This window comes from Kryptolebias marmoratus, linkage group LG4 (genome assembly GCF_001649575.2).
Source record: "Kryptolebias marmoratus isolate JLee-2015 linkage group LG4, ASM164957v2, whole genome shotgun sequence".
NCBI lineage: Eukaryota > Metazoa > Chordata > Actinopteri > Cyprinodontiformes > Rivulidae > Kryptolebias > Kryptolebias marmoratus.
The window spans coordinates 3,660,081-3,676,787 of NC_051433.1; the positions used below are offsets into that span (position 1 = coordinate 3,660,081).

The 16,707-nt window shown below is 37.8% G+C and overlaps 2 protein-coding genes across 8 annotated transcripts in view; one reads left to right on the top strand and one right to left on the bottom strand.

The window, feature by feature from the left end:
• matn4 (matrilin 4) overlaps nt 1–7,128 on the bottom strand; it is a 22,297-nt gene extending 15,169 nt beyond the window's left edge. Inside the window, exon 1 of one of the 2 annotated variants that reach the window (XM_017431508.3) lies at nt 6,849–7,128. The gene's annotated coding sequence lies outside the window, so the exon portion shown is untranslated. The remainder of the gene's footprint in view (nt 1–6,848) is intronic. The other variant, XM_017431507.3, reaches the window with a different exon arrangement.
• rbpjl (recombination signal binding protein for immunoglobulin kappa J region-like) overlaps nt 1–16,322 on the top strand; it is a 17,950-nt gene extending 1,628 nt beyond the window's left edge. Inside the window, exons 2-15 of one of the 6 annotated variants that reach the window (XM_017431509.3) lie at nt 1,932–2,013; nt 2,291–2,370; nt 3,237–3,318; nt 6,754–6,904; nt 8,909–9,043; nt 9,650–9,720; nt 9,851–9,966; nt 10,175–10,352; nt 11,630–11,767; nt 12,675–12,790; nt 14,061–14,201; nt 14,315–14,470; nt 14,586–14,689; nt 15,836–16,322. In XM_017431509.3, the coding sequence (XP_017286998.1) occupies nt 3,282–3,318; nt 6,754–6,904; nt 8,909–9,043; nt 9,650–9,720; nt 9,851–9,966; nt 10,175–10,352; nt 11,630–11,767; nt 12,675–12,790; nt 14,061–14,201; nt 14,315–14,470; nt 14,586–14,689; nt 15,836–16,136 (1,644 nt within the window). In that variant the 5' untranslated portion in view covers nt 1,932–2,013; nt 2,291–2,370; nt 3,237–3,281 and the 3' untranslated portion in view covers nt 16,137–16,322. The remainder of the gene's footprint in view (nt 1–1,931; nt 2,014–2,290; nt 2,371–3,236; nt 3,319–6,753; nt 6,905–8,908; nt 9,044–9,649; nt 9,721–9,850; nt 9,967–10,174; nt 10,353–11,629; nt 11,768–12,674; nt 12,791–14,060; nt 14,202–14,314; nt 14,471–14,585; nt 14,690–15,835) is intronic. The other 5 variants (XM_017431511.3, XM_025009437.2, XM_025009438.2 and 2 more) reach the window with 5 other exon arrangements.
• Nucleotides 16,323–16,707: the final 385 nt, after the last annotated feature.

Genomic DNA, 16,707 nt, shown 5'->3' on the forward strand with positions numbered 1-16,707 from the left:
CCCTGCTGCCTCTCGGTGTGGCACACACACCAACATACATTCTATAATTATCCACAAAGAGAATCATTCAGCTCAGACCAAATATTTTCCTTTTAAACATTTCATTGACTGGATGGTGGTGAGGGATGCTGGTTGTGGCGACTCTGAGACAGTTATCTGTGTGTGTGTGACTGAGAAGCAAATATAGAAATTCGGATCAGATTTCCTCTCATTACCACTTTAAACAAATCAGAACTGTCTGACCCTCGCTGCCTTTAGCAATGCAGTTTATTCACAAATAAGAATCTTTCCCAGTGTTGCTTGTTTTATTCACTGAACTTTACGTGATCTTAGAAACGAGTTATTAACCAAATAGCTTAAATATAATTTAAAACAAAATGTGCTTTGAATACAAAATCAAAGCATGCCAAAAACCTAAATTTGTTTTTAAAGCAGTTTTATGCCACATACTAGAGTGTAAACGAGGCATTCAAAGTTTACTGAACTACTTTTTAAGAAAGGTAGGAGTTCCTGTTGGTGTTAGCATTTTTACCACAACAGATGAAACAGCTTCTGTTTCATGTAACTTTATTTTTATGTTTTACTTTAGACTTTTATCAGTAGACTTTCTAATGAATATCTTGGAGGCTAAAAGTTCAAACTAAACTTTTTTTTTAATGTTTTTTTTTCTGTCTTCCTCTTTCAATATGTTTATCGCCTGCCTCTAAAGGTGGAGTGATAATGTTTTTGCTTGTGTCTGTCTTTGGACATTGTTTTTATCTGTAGAAAAGCACAAAGGGTTTTATTTCTGACAAAGGATTCTGTGCATAAACTGTCTGAACTTATATGCCATTCAAGGTTTTCTTTGTAAACTTAACAACATTCCAACAGAAACATTTAGACCAAACAAATTCAGAGGCTCTCTGGGAGTTGTGGAGATCAGGGACCTTCCTGAAGCATGACGTGACTTCAAGGCTTGTTTAAATTTTTTGTGGTAACAGTTAAACCACAAATAGGAATGATGTAATGACCGCTTAGTTTGTGGTGGACGAGTCAAAATCAAGTCATCATCGGCTACAAATAACTCAATATGTCCTGGATTTCACTGCTAGGTTATAAGTTTGTGTTTTGTTTAATATTTTTTTTATTATTATGTAAAGATTTTCCCCATGGTTAAAATGAATTCACACATAATCTCTGGCATCTCACATCATTTTGGCAAAAAAGGTTTCTTTTTACTGTTATTTTTTGCATCTTTGACATGTTCTCTTGTGCGCTCTCCACACTATATAACTGTCCTGGCACGACTCTCTCAGACCACCTCAGGATAGTACTACAGGTACAGGTGCAACGAAACATAAAGAGAGTCAATGCATTTCCCAGATTTCCTGTAAATTTCCCTCAGATGTCCAGTGAAACTACAGACAGCGGGCAGGAGGAACTCTCAGCTGACATCAGAAACACTTTGTGGCTTCTGCAGAATAAATTGTCTTGAACAGGATGTTTGAGCTGCCACAGATGTGATGTAAACGAAGAGTTATAGGTTGTGAGTTCCTACTGTGCTCAGTGTTAAATAAACTTTGTTTTGGTTTGTTTTTCTTTTTGCTGATTGAATAATTAATTATCCAACTAATACAATCAGTTGCAGAGAATGGCATGTTTTTAAATTCACTTAAGGAATTCACTGAGGAATTCATACCTTGTATTTGCTTCATATTTATTCAAAACAGAGTTTTAATGTAATCTTTCCTATGATTTACCTTCATTTTGTGCTGAATTTATTACATGGTTTTAGTTTTTGTTTAGCTGATTTTTATGCTAGAGTGCTGCCAAGTGTCTTTCTTGCATTAAAAAATATTAATAAAAAGAGTAAAAAGCAGCTATAATGCCAAAAAGTGATACCTTCGCACTTCAAACCAGCTGAATAATGTCATGAAATCTAAATATTACAGAAAAAAACAACTGCCCTCACGTGTCTTTTGTGTTTGCACAAGAGAAAGGTGTGTGTGTGAGAAACCAGCAGTTCTGAAGCAGGTGATTATCTCCTTATCCACACAAACTGAAAGATACAGTAATATTTGCATGTACTCACACACACACACACACTTTTACACACTAGAACCAGATAATATGTAATGTAGAGCAAACAGGAACACACTCTTACATTTTTTTTCCATCAATGCTCCTCCGACCACTGAAGGATTAAAAGCAACGTCACTTTTTCATGTTCAACTGATCAGTTGACTGATGAACATTTAGCAGTTTTTAAATATTTGTTTTTTCTTTCACTGAAGATGGTTTTTCATTACAGCGTTTTAAACAACTGGATGGCCAGAAATTGACTCTGTGGCACAGAAATGTTTAATTTACCAGAAGAACAGCTGCAAGAAGGTAAGGAGCAACACTACAGGCTAACTTGCAATTAAAGCTTTGACAAGAAGACAGTAGTCGATGTTAAATATTATCAAATTCACAGTAAAAAATGCTAATGAAGCTTGATGCTTTAGCTGGAGAGTAGAATCTTTAATTAGACTGTTTTCTTCAGTAATAACACATAGAATGGGTTTTATACAAATTGTAAACCCAACAAACATCTGATTTCAACAGACCATCAAACTGGAACTCAAACTTAAGCTAATGTTTAACTAACAGCAGCCTAAGTTAAATTACCCAGCTCTTTATGTTATGTTTGATGCTTGATTAGGACTTAAAAGTGTAGACAACCAGGCGACAGGCAGGCAGGCAGGCTGGTGCAGTCCAAAAACTTTAATAAGAAAAGTTAAACAGGCACGTGACAAAACTCCAGGACTGAACAAAAAACTTTGACTGGTTAGGATCTGATACCTGACTTTGAGAAAGTAAGACAATAAACAGACTGGGAGGGGTAATTGTGAAGTGAACAGGTAAGAAGCCACTGATGAATGGGAGTCAAGTAATCATGGGAGCTGAGGAAACACTGGCTGTGAGTGTGTATAGACGAAACTAAAAAAAATCAGGCTAAACAGGCACTAAATGCTGGTAACAGACAGAAAACACAGGCAGGAATTACAAAAACACACTGACACACAAGGTACAGTGAAAAGAAGACAGGGAAACAATAAATTAAATAAAACTCCATGAGGCCTTCAAACCTTAAAACTTTAACTTAATATCAGTATATATAATGTGTATTTTCACCCGAATAATACTGAGCAAGGTGAACAAATGGTCTCATCCAGATGAACCCGAACTTATCTTAACAATCTTTTTGAACACAGAGAGATGATGGAGAACATCTAATCCTAACTAAAGCAAAGGTTGTCATGGATACGGTGGACACTGAGAAAGATGGGAGTGAAGGTGAGTGGAGGATGACTTTTCCATTTACTTTTATTAACATTTTTGGGAACATTTTTTTTTAGGATGATTGAGTGGGGTGCAGTGCTTTTTTTCACCTAAATTATGTCAGATACAGCCAAATTAATTTATAGGAAAAATAAATTCCTATGATTGACTGATTGTTTATGAATGCTGTGCCAAGAATCAGCATTTAAGCACCATAATATAATACTAACCCAGTACTTGAAACAGTTTAAATGAGGCTGTGCTGTAAAAATAAAACCTTTGTTCTTCATGTATTATTTTCCACATTCTGTCAGCTGACCTGTAATAACTGTCCCATAACATCCTATTGGGGTCATGACCCTGAAGTTAAGGACTGTTGACAGATGCCAGATATTTAACTCTGCTGATGTCCTGCAGGAACGTTTCTGAACCTCATTTTGTCAGAGATAGGACAACATCACCAAGAAAGGACTTCAATAAATCTTTTTAAAGTATTAGCAGCCTTGAGAAAAACTAAATATTCCCAACGTGACCATATTTTCCTACTTGAAAATTGTTTTGTTCCTAAACTTGTCTTCATTTCAACTCTGTGGACAGTCAAGCTTAATCAAACCACTGTGAACAAAAAGCACCTGCTGCCTTCAGCACACTAGGTTGTTGTTTTCCAACCAGGTGTTCATATGATGGATAAAACCGGGAGTCCCTCAGAAGGATCAAAGCGTAAATATTTCTCTCACACAAGTTTTTAACTTATGCATGATTGTTAGTCATGTTAGCAGCTGCGTTATCCAGATGGCAGAGTAGGTTTGTCAGTCTTCTGCTCTGGTCCCAATGGATGTGTTTCACCCTCCATTACAAGTCATGGATGGCTTGTTATTAAATTACATTGAAGGTCTACAAAGGAAGAATCCCAATAACTATAGTTAGCTGAGATTTTCTCTTGACCAAAACACTGGTTGACATTTGTGCTTCAGCTAAATGGTTGAGAAATGACGACTGTCTACAAAAGTACAGACAATGATTGAGTTAAGCTGACATGCATGGTAGACAGTGACTGCTGGAGTCACCAGCGCCCCGAGACCCAGAAAGGAGAAACGGGTAAAGAAAATGGATGGATGGATGAATGTTACCACTGAATTTTATCATGTATCACTGGTCTTGTTTGGATGTTGTATGAATTTGAACTGACTCCAAACATTAGACTCAAAGAGCTTCCAACTTAACCCTAGTTGTTTTCCAAGAAAATGATTGGTCCATCATATAATTTTGTCACCTGTTATCACCATGGAAACAGTCAAACATACCAAGTAAAGCATACCTGTACACCACAGAAAACATATTACTTGTCAGATTCTTTTAAATTATAAAACATTAATCTTGTCACAATTCTGTTTCAACTTTGAATTGCCCATAGAAATTGTATGCATAGTACCTGAACCACCTACAAATATTCAGTTTCATCTGCAGAGCATTTAAACTTCGTAACTGATCAAGAAGGACATTTTTTCATAATGGAACCTAGTTTGTAGACTGTCTGTATTTTTATGTGAGCCATTAATCTTGATCTTAACTTGTGATTTTCCAGCTACAGCTGGCATCTGTAGTGTGCAGTTCTGACAATATTCTCCTTTGTTTGTCCCCTGAATGTGAGGTAAGATGATCTTCTTCTAAAGAGGAGGGGAAATTAAAGCAACAGGTTAAAAGGTGAGATAAGAGGGGGGGAAAACTGAAAAGGCACGTACAGTTTATTTCTAGAAGTACATATTTTAAGAACATGTAATTTCTCTGTATATTGACAGGCAGTTTGGATTCACACAGAGTTAAACCCAGAAATGTGGACCATATGTTCATACACAGTGATGCATAAAGAGAGTTGTGAAAAAAGTGGGTAAAAACAGACATGAGAGCAGTAGATACATATGTGCAGCGAGCCACAGTCCGTGGATCATCCTTTAAGAGAGTTGGGATTTGAGTGACAGCTGGAGCCCACACTGAGATGAAGACACAACACTTCTTGTTAGTGGCTTTAGATTGGAACCAGATGTTGACTCTGCTACTGTTAGCAGTTTCACTGACTAGCTGACTGTTTTACTGTGGGTCTACCTGCCTGCCTGCCTCACTGAATGACTTCCTGTTCAATGGCATCGCTGTACATCAACCCGAGAGAGGTTTCATACGTCATACTGAGGTTTTTATCAAGCTAAACCTCGGACAGACTCCTGAATCAATTCATAGTACAACAATGTCTAATTAATGGTTCGCTTAGGAATAATCTGTCTTCATTATTTACTTATATTTGAACTGAAAACGTGGAGGCCCAAACAACTGCAGGAGTCAGAAACTATTTGTCTGGAAGATTAAAAGAAATTTATCTAAAAATCATTCAGTGGCATAATCTCAGTGGAATGCAGACATGGATTAAAGCTAAACTCTGGCTTTTTTGTCAGATAAATAAAAACAGCTGACAATGTTGTCACTGCTATTTATTTACACAATTTCCTAAAAAGTCTCCACAAGTAATTGAGCAGCTTTTCTGTATTTTATAGCATTTGTAAGCAGGTATCCTTAATGGTTATGATTTTGTTGCCAGACCAACCTCTTCACAAGCACTGGTCCATTAACTAACCAATAATATGCATGTAAATATCACTTAAAAACCATAGTAATTTTATAATGCAGACAGATTCCTATGACGTCATTTCAGTTTTGTGGCGTATTTGGTTTGAATCTAAAAGCAGTGTGTAAGCAGTGTGGGTTTCCGAGTGCAAATCTCATTCATGAAATGTATAGAACAATAAATCCAATCAAGAATTAAACAAGCTTTGCTCTGCACAAGTTAGTTTTTATCAATTATGAAAATAACATCAACCAAATTAATTTGTTAAAATTAAGATTGAACCAAAACTACAGACTGGACTGCAGTATCTTTTTGATTTTAGGTATCATTGACCCTCTATAATCTGTCTTTGTGGCTGTGTGACTATATGCTGATTTTCTCTTTAACTCATCATCTTTCTGACCATAAAACTGTCTGCTTGTCTTCATCCTCAGACAGGCTGATGTGCCAGTTTCAGACTGTCTGTACAGCATCACCTCCAGGCTACCAGTGTGAACCCAGAACTTTAAATTCACCCTGTCTTTTTTTACAGTCACCTAGATTCATTCATTCAAACTGAAATATTTAAACCTCATCTTTGTGCCCCCTGATGAGGCACAAATAAAGTTATTCTATTCTATTCTGTTCTATTCTATTATATATTCTTTCAGAACATTTGCAGTGACGTTTCATACCTGTTTCATGGTGCTTTACGTTTTATGTTGCACTCATGTCTTTGCTTTTGTCTCCATGATGCCAATATAAAGTTAATTACGCGTCATTAACGATCAATCGTGGGTAATGATCGGTTTCCAGTCAGTTATGATGTCAGTTGGTTTGTCTTTTCTTATCAGAGACGTCAGTCCACCAGCTGGGACTCTCCCAGACAGCCACCCCTCTGTTACCCCCCTTCCCTCTGTCCCCCGACCCGACTAACCAGCTGACTCACCTGGGGACGCTGCTGCCCGGACACGACGCACCGAGGACCGGCGGATGGGACAACAGGTAAGACGAGCTGGATTATTTCTTGACCTTCGACACCAAAAGTCTCCAAACACGCGCACACATACACTGTTCCCCGGATCTGAACAGGTGACTTCCCGGTTTGTTGGGATCCCAAAGCAGCCCTCGCTGTGTTGTGAGGAATGAGCGCCTGGACGTCAGAATGCGTTCAGGTTCTAACCTCTGCTTTACGCACCGGTGGAATGAGGAGGCTGGGGGATTGTGTGGAGGTATTAGAATGCCATGAGAAGACCTGTTAGGGGAGGGGGAGACCGCACCCCCTGCTACTGAAATCTGAACATCAGGGAGAGCTAGAAGAGGTTGGAGAAGTGAGCTGAGGCGCACAAGTCAGTGGATCTTTATGAATTCTTCATCCTTTTTAGTCCTCATATATTTTACTTGTAGGCCTATTTGTTTTCTTTTCACAATAATAAACAAATTATCAACTAGGAGGTGTACATTATTAGAATCAGTTCTGATCAGTAACTGCTAGTCAGCTAAACACTGGTCACGTTTTTAGTAAAGGTTTTTTTTTTTGGAGAACGGCACTCATCCATTTCTGGATAAAAATGGTTTGAGAACTGCTAAACCAGAGTCTCTTCTTGTGTATTTTATAGCCCTGACACCTGTTGAGTCTTGCTCACAAGCAAACCTAACAAAAACTGCTGTCAAACCTTCAGACACCACTGTCAGAACAACTTGTGGACCAGAAGATTTACTTGTTTGGTGGTGAAAGTGCACTCTGCTCCCTCCTTACCCTGCTTTGTTCTCAGTCCATTCAGTGTTTCTGGTGTGAAATACCAGAAGGTTTGAGCTCCTGCCTTACTGTCCTTTGACCTTTGAACTGAGGAGGGTCTAATTCTGATTGCTGTCACCTTGGTGACACAAACACAGACAAAGACATTCACCCTTAAAAGACGCAACATTGTATCCCCCGTCATATATCATAAATATTCAGTACATGATCTAAGTTCATAACATGAAACTTTACCAGAGTCCTAATAAGTAATCAATGAAGCAAGATGATCTGAAGAAGAATAACACAAATCACATAATAAAATATCTAAAATGATATCTGAGATGTTCCTTTTAAACTTGCCATAACATTTTTTATCCATCCAATCAGAAGTTGGCAGCAAAATAGAGAAATAGAGAAAAACTCAATTTGTGTGAAACTTTAATTTTCAAAAATATTTGACACTACATTTGCATTTGAGCACCCACTCAAACACAGAAAAGAATCTCCAAACAAGCAGATAAGTCTGTTTTGTTACAGTGAGGTGGACTGTGTTGTAAAAAGTTCATGTGTTGTGACTGAGTGCGACAGGAAGTTTTTCTCTGTCCCAAACAATGGTCTGATCTGAGCAGCATTGTGTCCAAAAGCTCCATTAGTACAAACAACTGTTTATTTTAACTCGTCCAGTTTTTTATGTTCAAATGAAAACAGAGAAATTCAACTTTCTTAATGAAAGGCTTTGAAATCTGTGCAAAATTTAGATTGGAAATTGAACTTGAAGTGTTGTTTGCCAAAACTTGAAAAAAAAATAAAACTTCCACTGCTGCCAAATGAAACAGAGTTTAAACCCCTCTGAGTTGGAGCCTGGTCACCAGAACACAGAGAGCTTTTTTGTTAGGATTTTACAAGCACAGAGGTACATAAACCCTGCTTATTCTGATACATTTACCCTCGGCACGGACACCTAATCCTTCTAATATTCTCTATGACATGTGGTGGTTTGACCGATGTCTCACTGGGCTGGTCTCTACACAATATTTTTACTTATTGCAGTCATGCACTGGTGTCTTATTGTATTTCTCTGATGATGTCATTTTCTTAGTATACAGTTTCTGGTGGACATGTTTAATATTCTGATATATAGCTTTTGGCCCTAAGGCAGCAAAAACAGAAAGTGGGGAAAAAGGCAACTTGACCTATAAAAATTCAACCTGAATTTGTTTGCAAGCATTTGTTGTTTATTCAGGATTCCAACATTCTTATCCAATCAGGAGACTTGATCCAGGGTTTCCAGTGTGTCAGCTTCTAGGAGCAACAAGGGAAGTAAGACGAGAAGCTCACACAGACCAGAGCGTCACCATCCTGCACGCCAAGGTGGCTCAGAAGTCCTACGGCAACGAGAAAAGGTCTGACGCTGCTTCTGTGAAGAAAAACAAAACATGCTGCTATGAATGACCTGAAGTAAAAACAACAATACAGTACATACCATTAAAATTATTTTCTAACTAAACAGGCTATTAGTAGCATCCTTCACAAACTAATAGGTTGTAAATGATGAGAGGAATAAACTGATGACTTGGATGCAAACAGTTCGTATAAAGTGTAAATGTAAACAATAAAATAGACTAATTACAATTAAATTAAGGCTCCAGTAGGTCATTTGAGGTGTCTAACTCTTCTTATTACAACTGAATTAGAATATTTAAGCATTTTTACAAAAAAAGTAAATAAAACAACTCTTGTATTATTAGTGGTAAACTATAGAATTAAACAGATGGGCCATTTCCAAATTATTTGATTTGTAGTGCTGACAGATTTTTATTTAATGTGACGTTTAAGTGTCTCACTCAACTAATAAACTAAGCTTTTTCTGAATTTGAGCTTAAATGTAAAGTTGCATGACAATAATAACAATGATGATAATAATAAAAATAATGAACATGTGGCTTTAATTCAAAGCATTGGTGTGATTAATTCTGCTGTTTAAACATCTGCTGTCACATCACCTGCAGGTTCTTCTGCCCTCCTCCTTGTGTTTACATAAGCGGACGTGGATGGAGAGTCATGCAGGACCATTTGAAAGGTAAAATAACTATAATAGTCATCATAAAATTGTATGAAATATGATGTTTTCTTCTTCATTTTCACACTTTTTTTATTTCTTTGATCTTTTTTACTATTTAAATTTCCTTCTGCTTGTTCTCCATCTCCAGTGGCTGGTTATGGTGATTCTGTGTACAGAATATGTGGTTACATGTGTTTGGACAGCTCCAGTCAGTCGCAGGCAGACACATTCAAACTGGTCTTTGATGAGCAGCCAAACTCAAGGGTGAGAGAAATGTATACCTAATGTAATGGGCAGACATAAACAATATTATAATATAGTTTTGTGCAACATGTATCTGAAAAAAAGGTCCTAAAGTTGTAACTTAAAGCTTTTTTTAAATTTATGTAGTTTATCCTGATTTTTTTTGAAATAATATTTATGTCACATGTTTGATTCAGTTTTCACTAACTGTCTTCCTTTGTCTCTGCAGCAGCTGTTTGCTTGTGCAAAGTCCCTTTTCATCTCTGATCAGGACAAAAGGAAGCATTTCTGCCTGCTGCTGCAACTTTTTTTGGGCAACAGACAGGAAGTGGGTTCCTTCCAGAGCAGGATGATCAAAGTTATCTCCAAACCTTCCCAGAAGAGACAGTCTATGAAGAATGCTGACTGTGAGTCACACTTTTCAAACCCCCAAATCAAGTTTTTTATGACTTACTTTACTTTTAAAACCGATCATTTGGACAGCTGAGGTGCTGCAGATCAGGTGACTTCACTTTGCTTAGAAGTATCATTTCATTTACCAAAGCTGTTAGAACTTGGATCTGGGAGTGGTGTCAGACCTGATTTAACCCTGTTTTAACAGCAAACTGGAGAACCACCAGGATTTGTTTATTGTTGTGCTCAGTGACCAAGCTAACACCCATCAGCAATACAACTCAATAAAAAAGGAATTCTCAACACTATGTTGCAACATATTCACTAATACTGAGTAACAAGTATTGCCTAAAAGTCCGTCAAATTAATCAAATTAAGTTGATTTTAATTACAGTACTAGCCATTTTCACCAACCCAAATCACTCTAAATGATTTGACTCATGCAAGACATAGCACTAATTCATAACAAATACTCATTACAAGGCAGTTTACAGTAAGCGTTTCCAGTTTACAGCAGTTTAATAGCAGTAGCTGCTGGGAAAAACTGCATACAGGAACAACGAGCATGAGCAACATACAATGAGTGAAATAAAAACCCAGTTTACCCAGTATTATGAAAACTGTGTTCATGAATGGTTGTTGTCCTCCAGCACTGACTTGTAACATACTGAAACTGCAAAAATCTAGTTGTGATGCAGGAGACGGAAGTTTCCTGCTCTGAAAAAGGTTCATGTTCTGAAGAGGAGATAATAGCTACTCCTGACTGGATCCAACAATATTATAACTGGGCTCACAGGGGGGAGACAAAGTTCAGAAAACATTGATTTGTAACTTTGTTGTAACGTTAGTTGTACTTAAAAATGAGCTGTGAGGGACTGCCCCTCCATGCTGTTGTACTGACTTGTCTCCTTGCTGTAAGAAAAATGAGCTCAATCAAATCCATCAACTCTGTCTTTATTTTTTAAATTTCTTTAACACTCAGTTTATTATTCCAGTTTATCAACAGTACTGGACTTTTGCTCTGGCTGCACAGATACAATTTTTTAAATTTACATCATGCAGATGCCTGCAGACATAACATGGAGTTTAATAGCTAATACTAAATATAGTTAATGGCGACTTAAACAGGAAATGCATAATGATCATAATGGTTTTCACAAGACAAAACAACTTACAAGCAGCAAAAGATGTATCAACTAATAAAATGTATTCATTTACACTCAAAAAGACCAGAGGTCATAATAACTGCAGTGTTATATAGTTTTTACTGTGTGTCTGTGTGTATTTCCAGTGTGTATATCGTCCTGCTCCAGAGTGGCTTTGTTTAACCGTTTGCGCTCCCAGACGGTCAGCACTCGATACCTCTCAGTGGACAGAGGAGCTTTCATAGCCAGTGCCAGACAGTGGACAGCCTTCACCATCACCATGGGTAAATATGTGTGTGAGAGTGTCACAGCTTGTGTGTGTGAAATGTACAGTAGTTTAAAAGCTTTTTATTCACACAGAGGTGTGCCTGTATTCTACACAGGTCACAGTGTGGTCAAATTATGGTTTAATTGTGACCTTTAAGAAGGAACGATCAAAAGTTTAGTTCTAAAAGTTTCATTAAAGTTGATCCAGTAGTTTATGAAATATTTTGCTAACAGACACAAACACTTACAAAAGCATGCGCACAGTCAAATGCCATCTTGTGAAACAGTCACAGAATTAAGGTTTGCATGATAAAAGATGTAAAGTCTAGATTTTGAGGTGTCAGGATGTGTGTGGAGCTAAACACATAAACTCAGCAGAATTAAAGAAACAAAAAGCACATACATAAAAGAAACAACCAATGGAAACCAAAAAGTGCATTGGGTAGTATTAAATATAACCAAAAGTCATTTCCATATTCACAAAAATGATGATAATGATATCAAACACACTGAAACAGGGATAATCTATTGGCTTTGGTGGCATCAAACTTCCATATTCCAGGTATTAGACAGCTCCACTCATAACCCCGGCCACCCTGCATTAATACAGTCACTGTGTGAGCGGTTATTCACCAACAGTTTCCTCTCACACGTCAGGAGAAACCTGTCTGAGGTTATTTCTGTAGTACAGTGTTCAGTGTGCACAGACCTCCCACCGCCATAACCTCATCATCCATCAGAGCTCCATCCTCTCACGCTCACCTTCTGTCCATCTGTCTTCGTTCTCCTATCAAAGAAAACAGTAAAATTATTTAAAGAGAAATAATCTACTGACTTAAAGCAAAAACATTAAACTATTACCACACTAAAAAGGCGTGTGTTACAGTAAAACTATGTACGTTCATGTATTCATGTGTGTGTTAGTAGTGGATGACCACCGTGCCGCCCAAGGGGGCATTGTGCTGAGTGAAGCCTTCATCTGTTACGGTTCTGTGGTCCAATTAGTATGTACTGAGTCAGGAGTCGCTCTGCCACCCATGGTAACACTCACACACACATACACACGCACACTTACATCCTTTTCTATCTGCATAGGATTGTGCCTTTACCTAACCATACCTGTAGTCAACAAAAACATGTCTAAAGCTAGGATTTTGAATTCAAGAAACTCATTTGTGGTTCATTTTGCTTGTGTTTGTGTTCACTTGTTTCCTAGGAAGTAGAAATCACTTCCATTCTCAAGGGTCTATTATTTAAGATCTTTATTTTCTTTCTTTAGAACAACTTTATCACAAAAAAGAGTTTCTATCCCAGTTAAATCACAATCTCAACCCTCTCCAGATCAATCTTGCAGATCTGTTCAGGTGTTATAAGAACAGCTAATCCCCAAAATGTTGACTGGGTTCCTCCCAACTTCCAGTAAGACAAATCTGAGCAGAGTTCTTTGTATTTTGCTGAACAGAACTTTTCTTCACTTCTCCTAAGCTGTTACGTGCAGCTGTGGGTCTTGTGTAAGATGGTTTAGGTGTACCCTCATGTTATACCTCTATATGTTATTGTAGTTGGGGCCTATTACTGCAGTTTGTTTAAAGATGGAGATATCTTTCCTGCTAAGTTGTTAGCGTAAAGTGGTCCTTGGCTCTGATTTCTCATGTGGTCTCCATTCAGAGAGTGAGGAGAAGGAAGGTGGATGTACAGAACAAAATGTTCAGCCGGATCAGCAGACTTATATATAAAAACAACATGCTTAATTTCCTGTGTGCCATGGAGTCTGGGGTATTTTAACTCAGGTTTGGGGCTCAGAAACTGGAGGTATTTCCTTTGGTATAAAGACCACCTGGTTTGTAGATCTTTTTAAAATTTTAACACTGAACTGTCAGCTGTCTTTGTCAGCTTTCTGTAGTTGCCATATATGTATGCTGTGTCAGGTTATGCTTTGGTAAAAGACAACAAAACTTCCTTTCTTGGTTCCTGAAACAGTTTTCCTTATAATCCAAGAAACTTCTTCAGTTCTAGTGGACTTTCAAGTATATATAAGCTGTAGTTGGAACATTTGCTCTAAAGAGCTGAAATATATGAAATATATTTGCTACAGCTTTCTTTATGTGCAGTCTCAGACCAGTCTCTAAATGATTCTCATTAAGGGATGGATTAAGTTTCTATTTTATACAGCATTGTTTTGCTAGCACCATAACAAATTTAACTTTCTGCACAATTGAGAAAATAATGGTCATGACAGGAAAAATTATTTAGTGAAAATTATTTTTGGTGTTCTGAAAACATTCCTGAGGATTTATTTGATGCCTTCAGGTGATTTGGAAAGTCAACAAGCAGCATGCCATCTTAGACGTGGATGAACCCGTTTCCCAGCTCCACAAGTGTGCCTTTCAGTTCAGAGACAATCCCAACACTTATCTGTGCCTTTCTAATGACTCTATCATCCAGTACCAGGTGAGACAGCACCACGTTTTCATCTTCCTTCATCCTTCTTTACCTCAACTGTTTCATTTCTTTATGCAGCCATCTATTTATGCCTTTTTATACTTATCACATCTTCAAACAAGGCCCCATCCAACATCAGGGACTCCAGCAGAGTGGTGCTGAACGATGGATCCTGTTGGACCATCATTGGTGTGGAAGTGGTGGATTTCACCTTCAGTCAGGGTGTTGCCTGCATTCAGACTCCAGTCAGCCCTTTTCCTGTCATCACTGGGTTAGAGGTGAGTTTGTTAAGCAACACCTTCTCTAGAAATTTAAATATAAAATTTGGTTAATTTTCACCTAATGTGGTTGTTTAATCACTTAAAATGAAATAAAGTATGTTTGTTATTGCAGGTGAATGGTGGAGGACATGTTGCCATGTTGGAGATCCATGGAGAAAACTTCAGTCCTCACCTGAAAGTCTTGTTTGGAAACAGCGAGGCTGAAACCATGTTCAAGTGAGTTGGAGTAAAAAAATGCAATTTACAAATACAGTAGAGAAATGTTATGTTTAAGAGAAAAAACAATAAAGTGTGGACCAATACTGCAAAAGGGGATTTGTAAAGTCATAAAGAAATGTTATGCAGCCAATTAAAAAGCAGAACTGAAAAAATAATTAATTTATTCTAAATTTTAAAAGCAGTTATTGGAGGAATTTCAATAAAACAGAACAGACAATCATGCTATTTGTTTTTTAATGTGTAGTTATAAGTTCTGACTGCATCTATTTTAACCTAAAACACAATGCTTTCCTAGTTTAAGTGATTTAGGGGCTTAAACCTAACAACAATATTATTACAGTACATTAAAAATATTAAATTAAAATGACAAAAATCATGGGTCCCGCAGACATAAGCCAGTGTCCTGAGTGAAGCTGACGTCTTTGAGTCATAAATCTTTCACATCTTCCACTTGTGAATGGCTTTATCCTCAGTTGTTAACCTTTTTTGTCATTTATCAATATGGACATGTTGCTAAAACCCTGAAATATTCAGGAATAATTTTCTGTGAGGACAGAGTTTTCCCCAACACCTAAGACTAGAAGTATCCCTGAGAATAAAGGAACTTTAGTCAGCATCACTTGGAGTAACCCAGTTTGGCTCTTGTGAGGGAGTTTTATAATCACATACTGGCTCGGCAGAAATGTGACAGCCATACATCCCTCTTACAGTCTCATATGATGAATTTGAGATCACAGTTGCCTCTCTGACGTAAAAACCCACCTCAGATCCCACAGTGTAAGTGCTGGGCTGTTATAGTTTATGGTGTGTGGCAGAAAACGGCTCACCGCGAGTTTCTGCAAATATTCCTCCCAGCAGCTCAGTAGTGTGTAAGAAAGCCTTGTCTGAATAATTGAGCCATCTACAAAATACTGTTTGTCTAAGAAGGTTCTGGCAATAAGGAGCATGATCCCATGAGGTGTAATTTCAGTTTAAATTAAATACATTAGTTATATTTTATTGTGTGTATCAGCAGACATGAAGGCAACATTTGCATTCATTTGTAGTTGTGGGTGTGGGTGAACATCTAAAACTCACATTTCATTGTGTTCAAATTTGTTTTTCAAATGGGCAGAGCAAAGACATATCTTGTTTTTTCCTCAGGTCTCCCAAATCTCTGCTCTGCGTCGTTCCTGATGTTTCGGTCTTCAGTGATGGTTGGCGCTGCCTGCGTCGCATCGTCACCGTTCCTCTGTCCCTCATCAGAACAGACAGCCTGATTTATCGAACATCCTACAGCTTCACTTTCACCCCTGAGCTCCACCTGCCTCTGCCTGCTCGAGGAGCAGCGGGAGGCAGAGAAAGAGGAGCAGATGGAGGTCAGGAGGATGACGAGGACATCCTGTTAGAGACAATTCACCAGGAGTTCACCAGAGCGAATTTCCACCTCTTTATGCAGAGTTAGCCGGTCTGTTCATATTGGTTTAGTCAGCTTGATTTTGTCTGCAACAACTGAAAAGTCCACAATGGTAAGCAGAAATGTGCACACAAAAATTAATTTGAGTTTTAACAACCAACTGTCTGGAAGGTGCAGCTATCAAAAACAAGAACAACATCAGACAAAATAAAGATGCAGATATTTAAGACATTTTTTAATGGATTAGATGACTATTTCATGACTGCAATTGATTTATATTTTATAACAATGATGGCAAAATATACTGTCATCCCTTATCTTAAAATTTTAGTTGTTTCCTGGAAATCATCTCAAGGTTCCTAAATTGTTTTTTTGTCTTACAGTATTGTCCCGACCCTGACTTTGGGAACCACAGGTCTGCTGTATAAACACTGTGGTTTGTGTTTTTGAAGTGTAATAAAACAACTGGGGGTGAGAAAGTGAGCTGTAACTGTCTCAAAGGAAAAACAGACATGTTTAGTAGATAAGGTGACTGCTGTGTGAGAGGATGTTTTTTCTACAGGACAGACCCACCGTCTGAGAGCAACGTGTGGTGAAAGAAAACTGCATTTTATTTTTA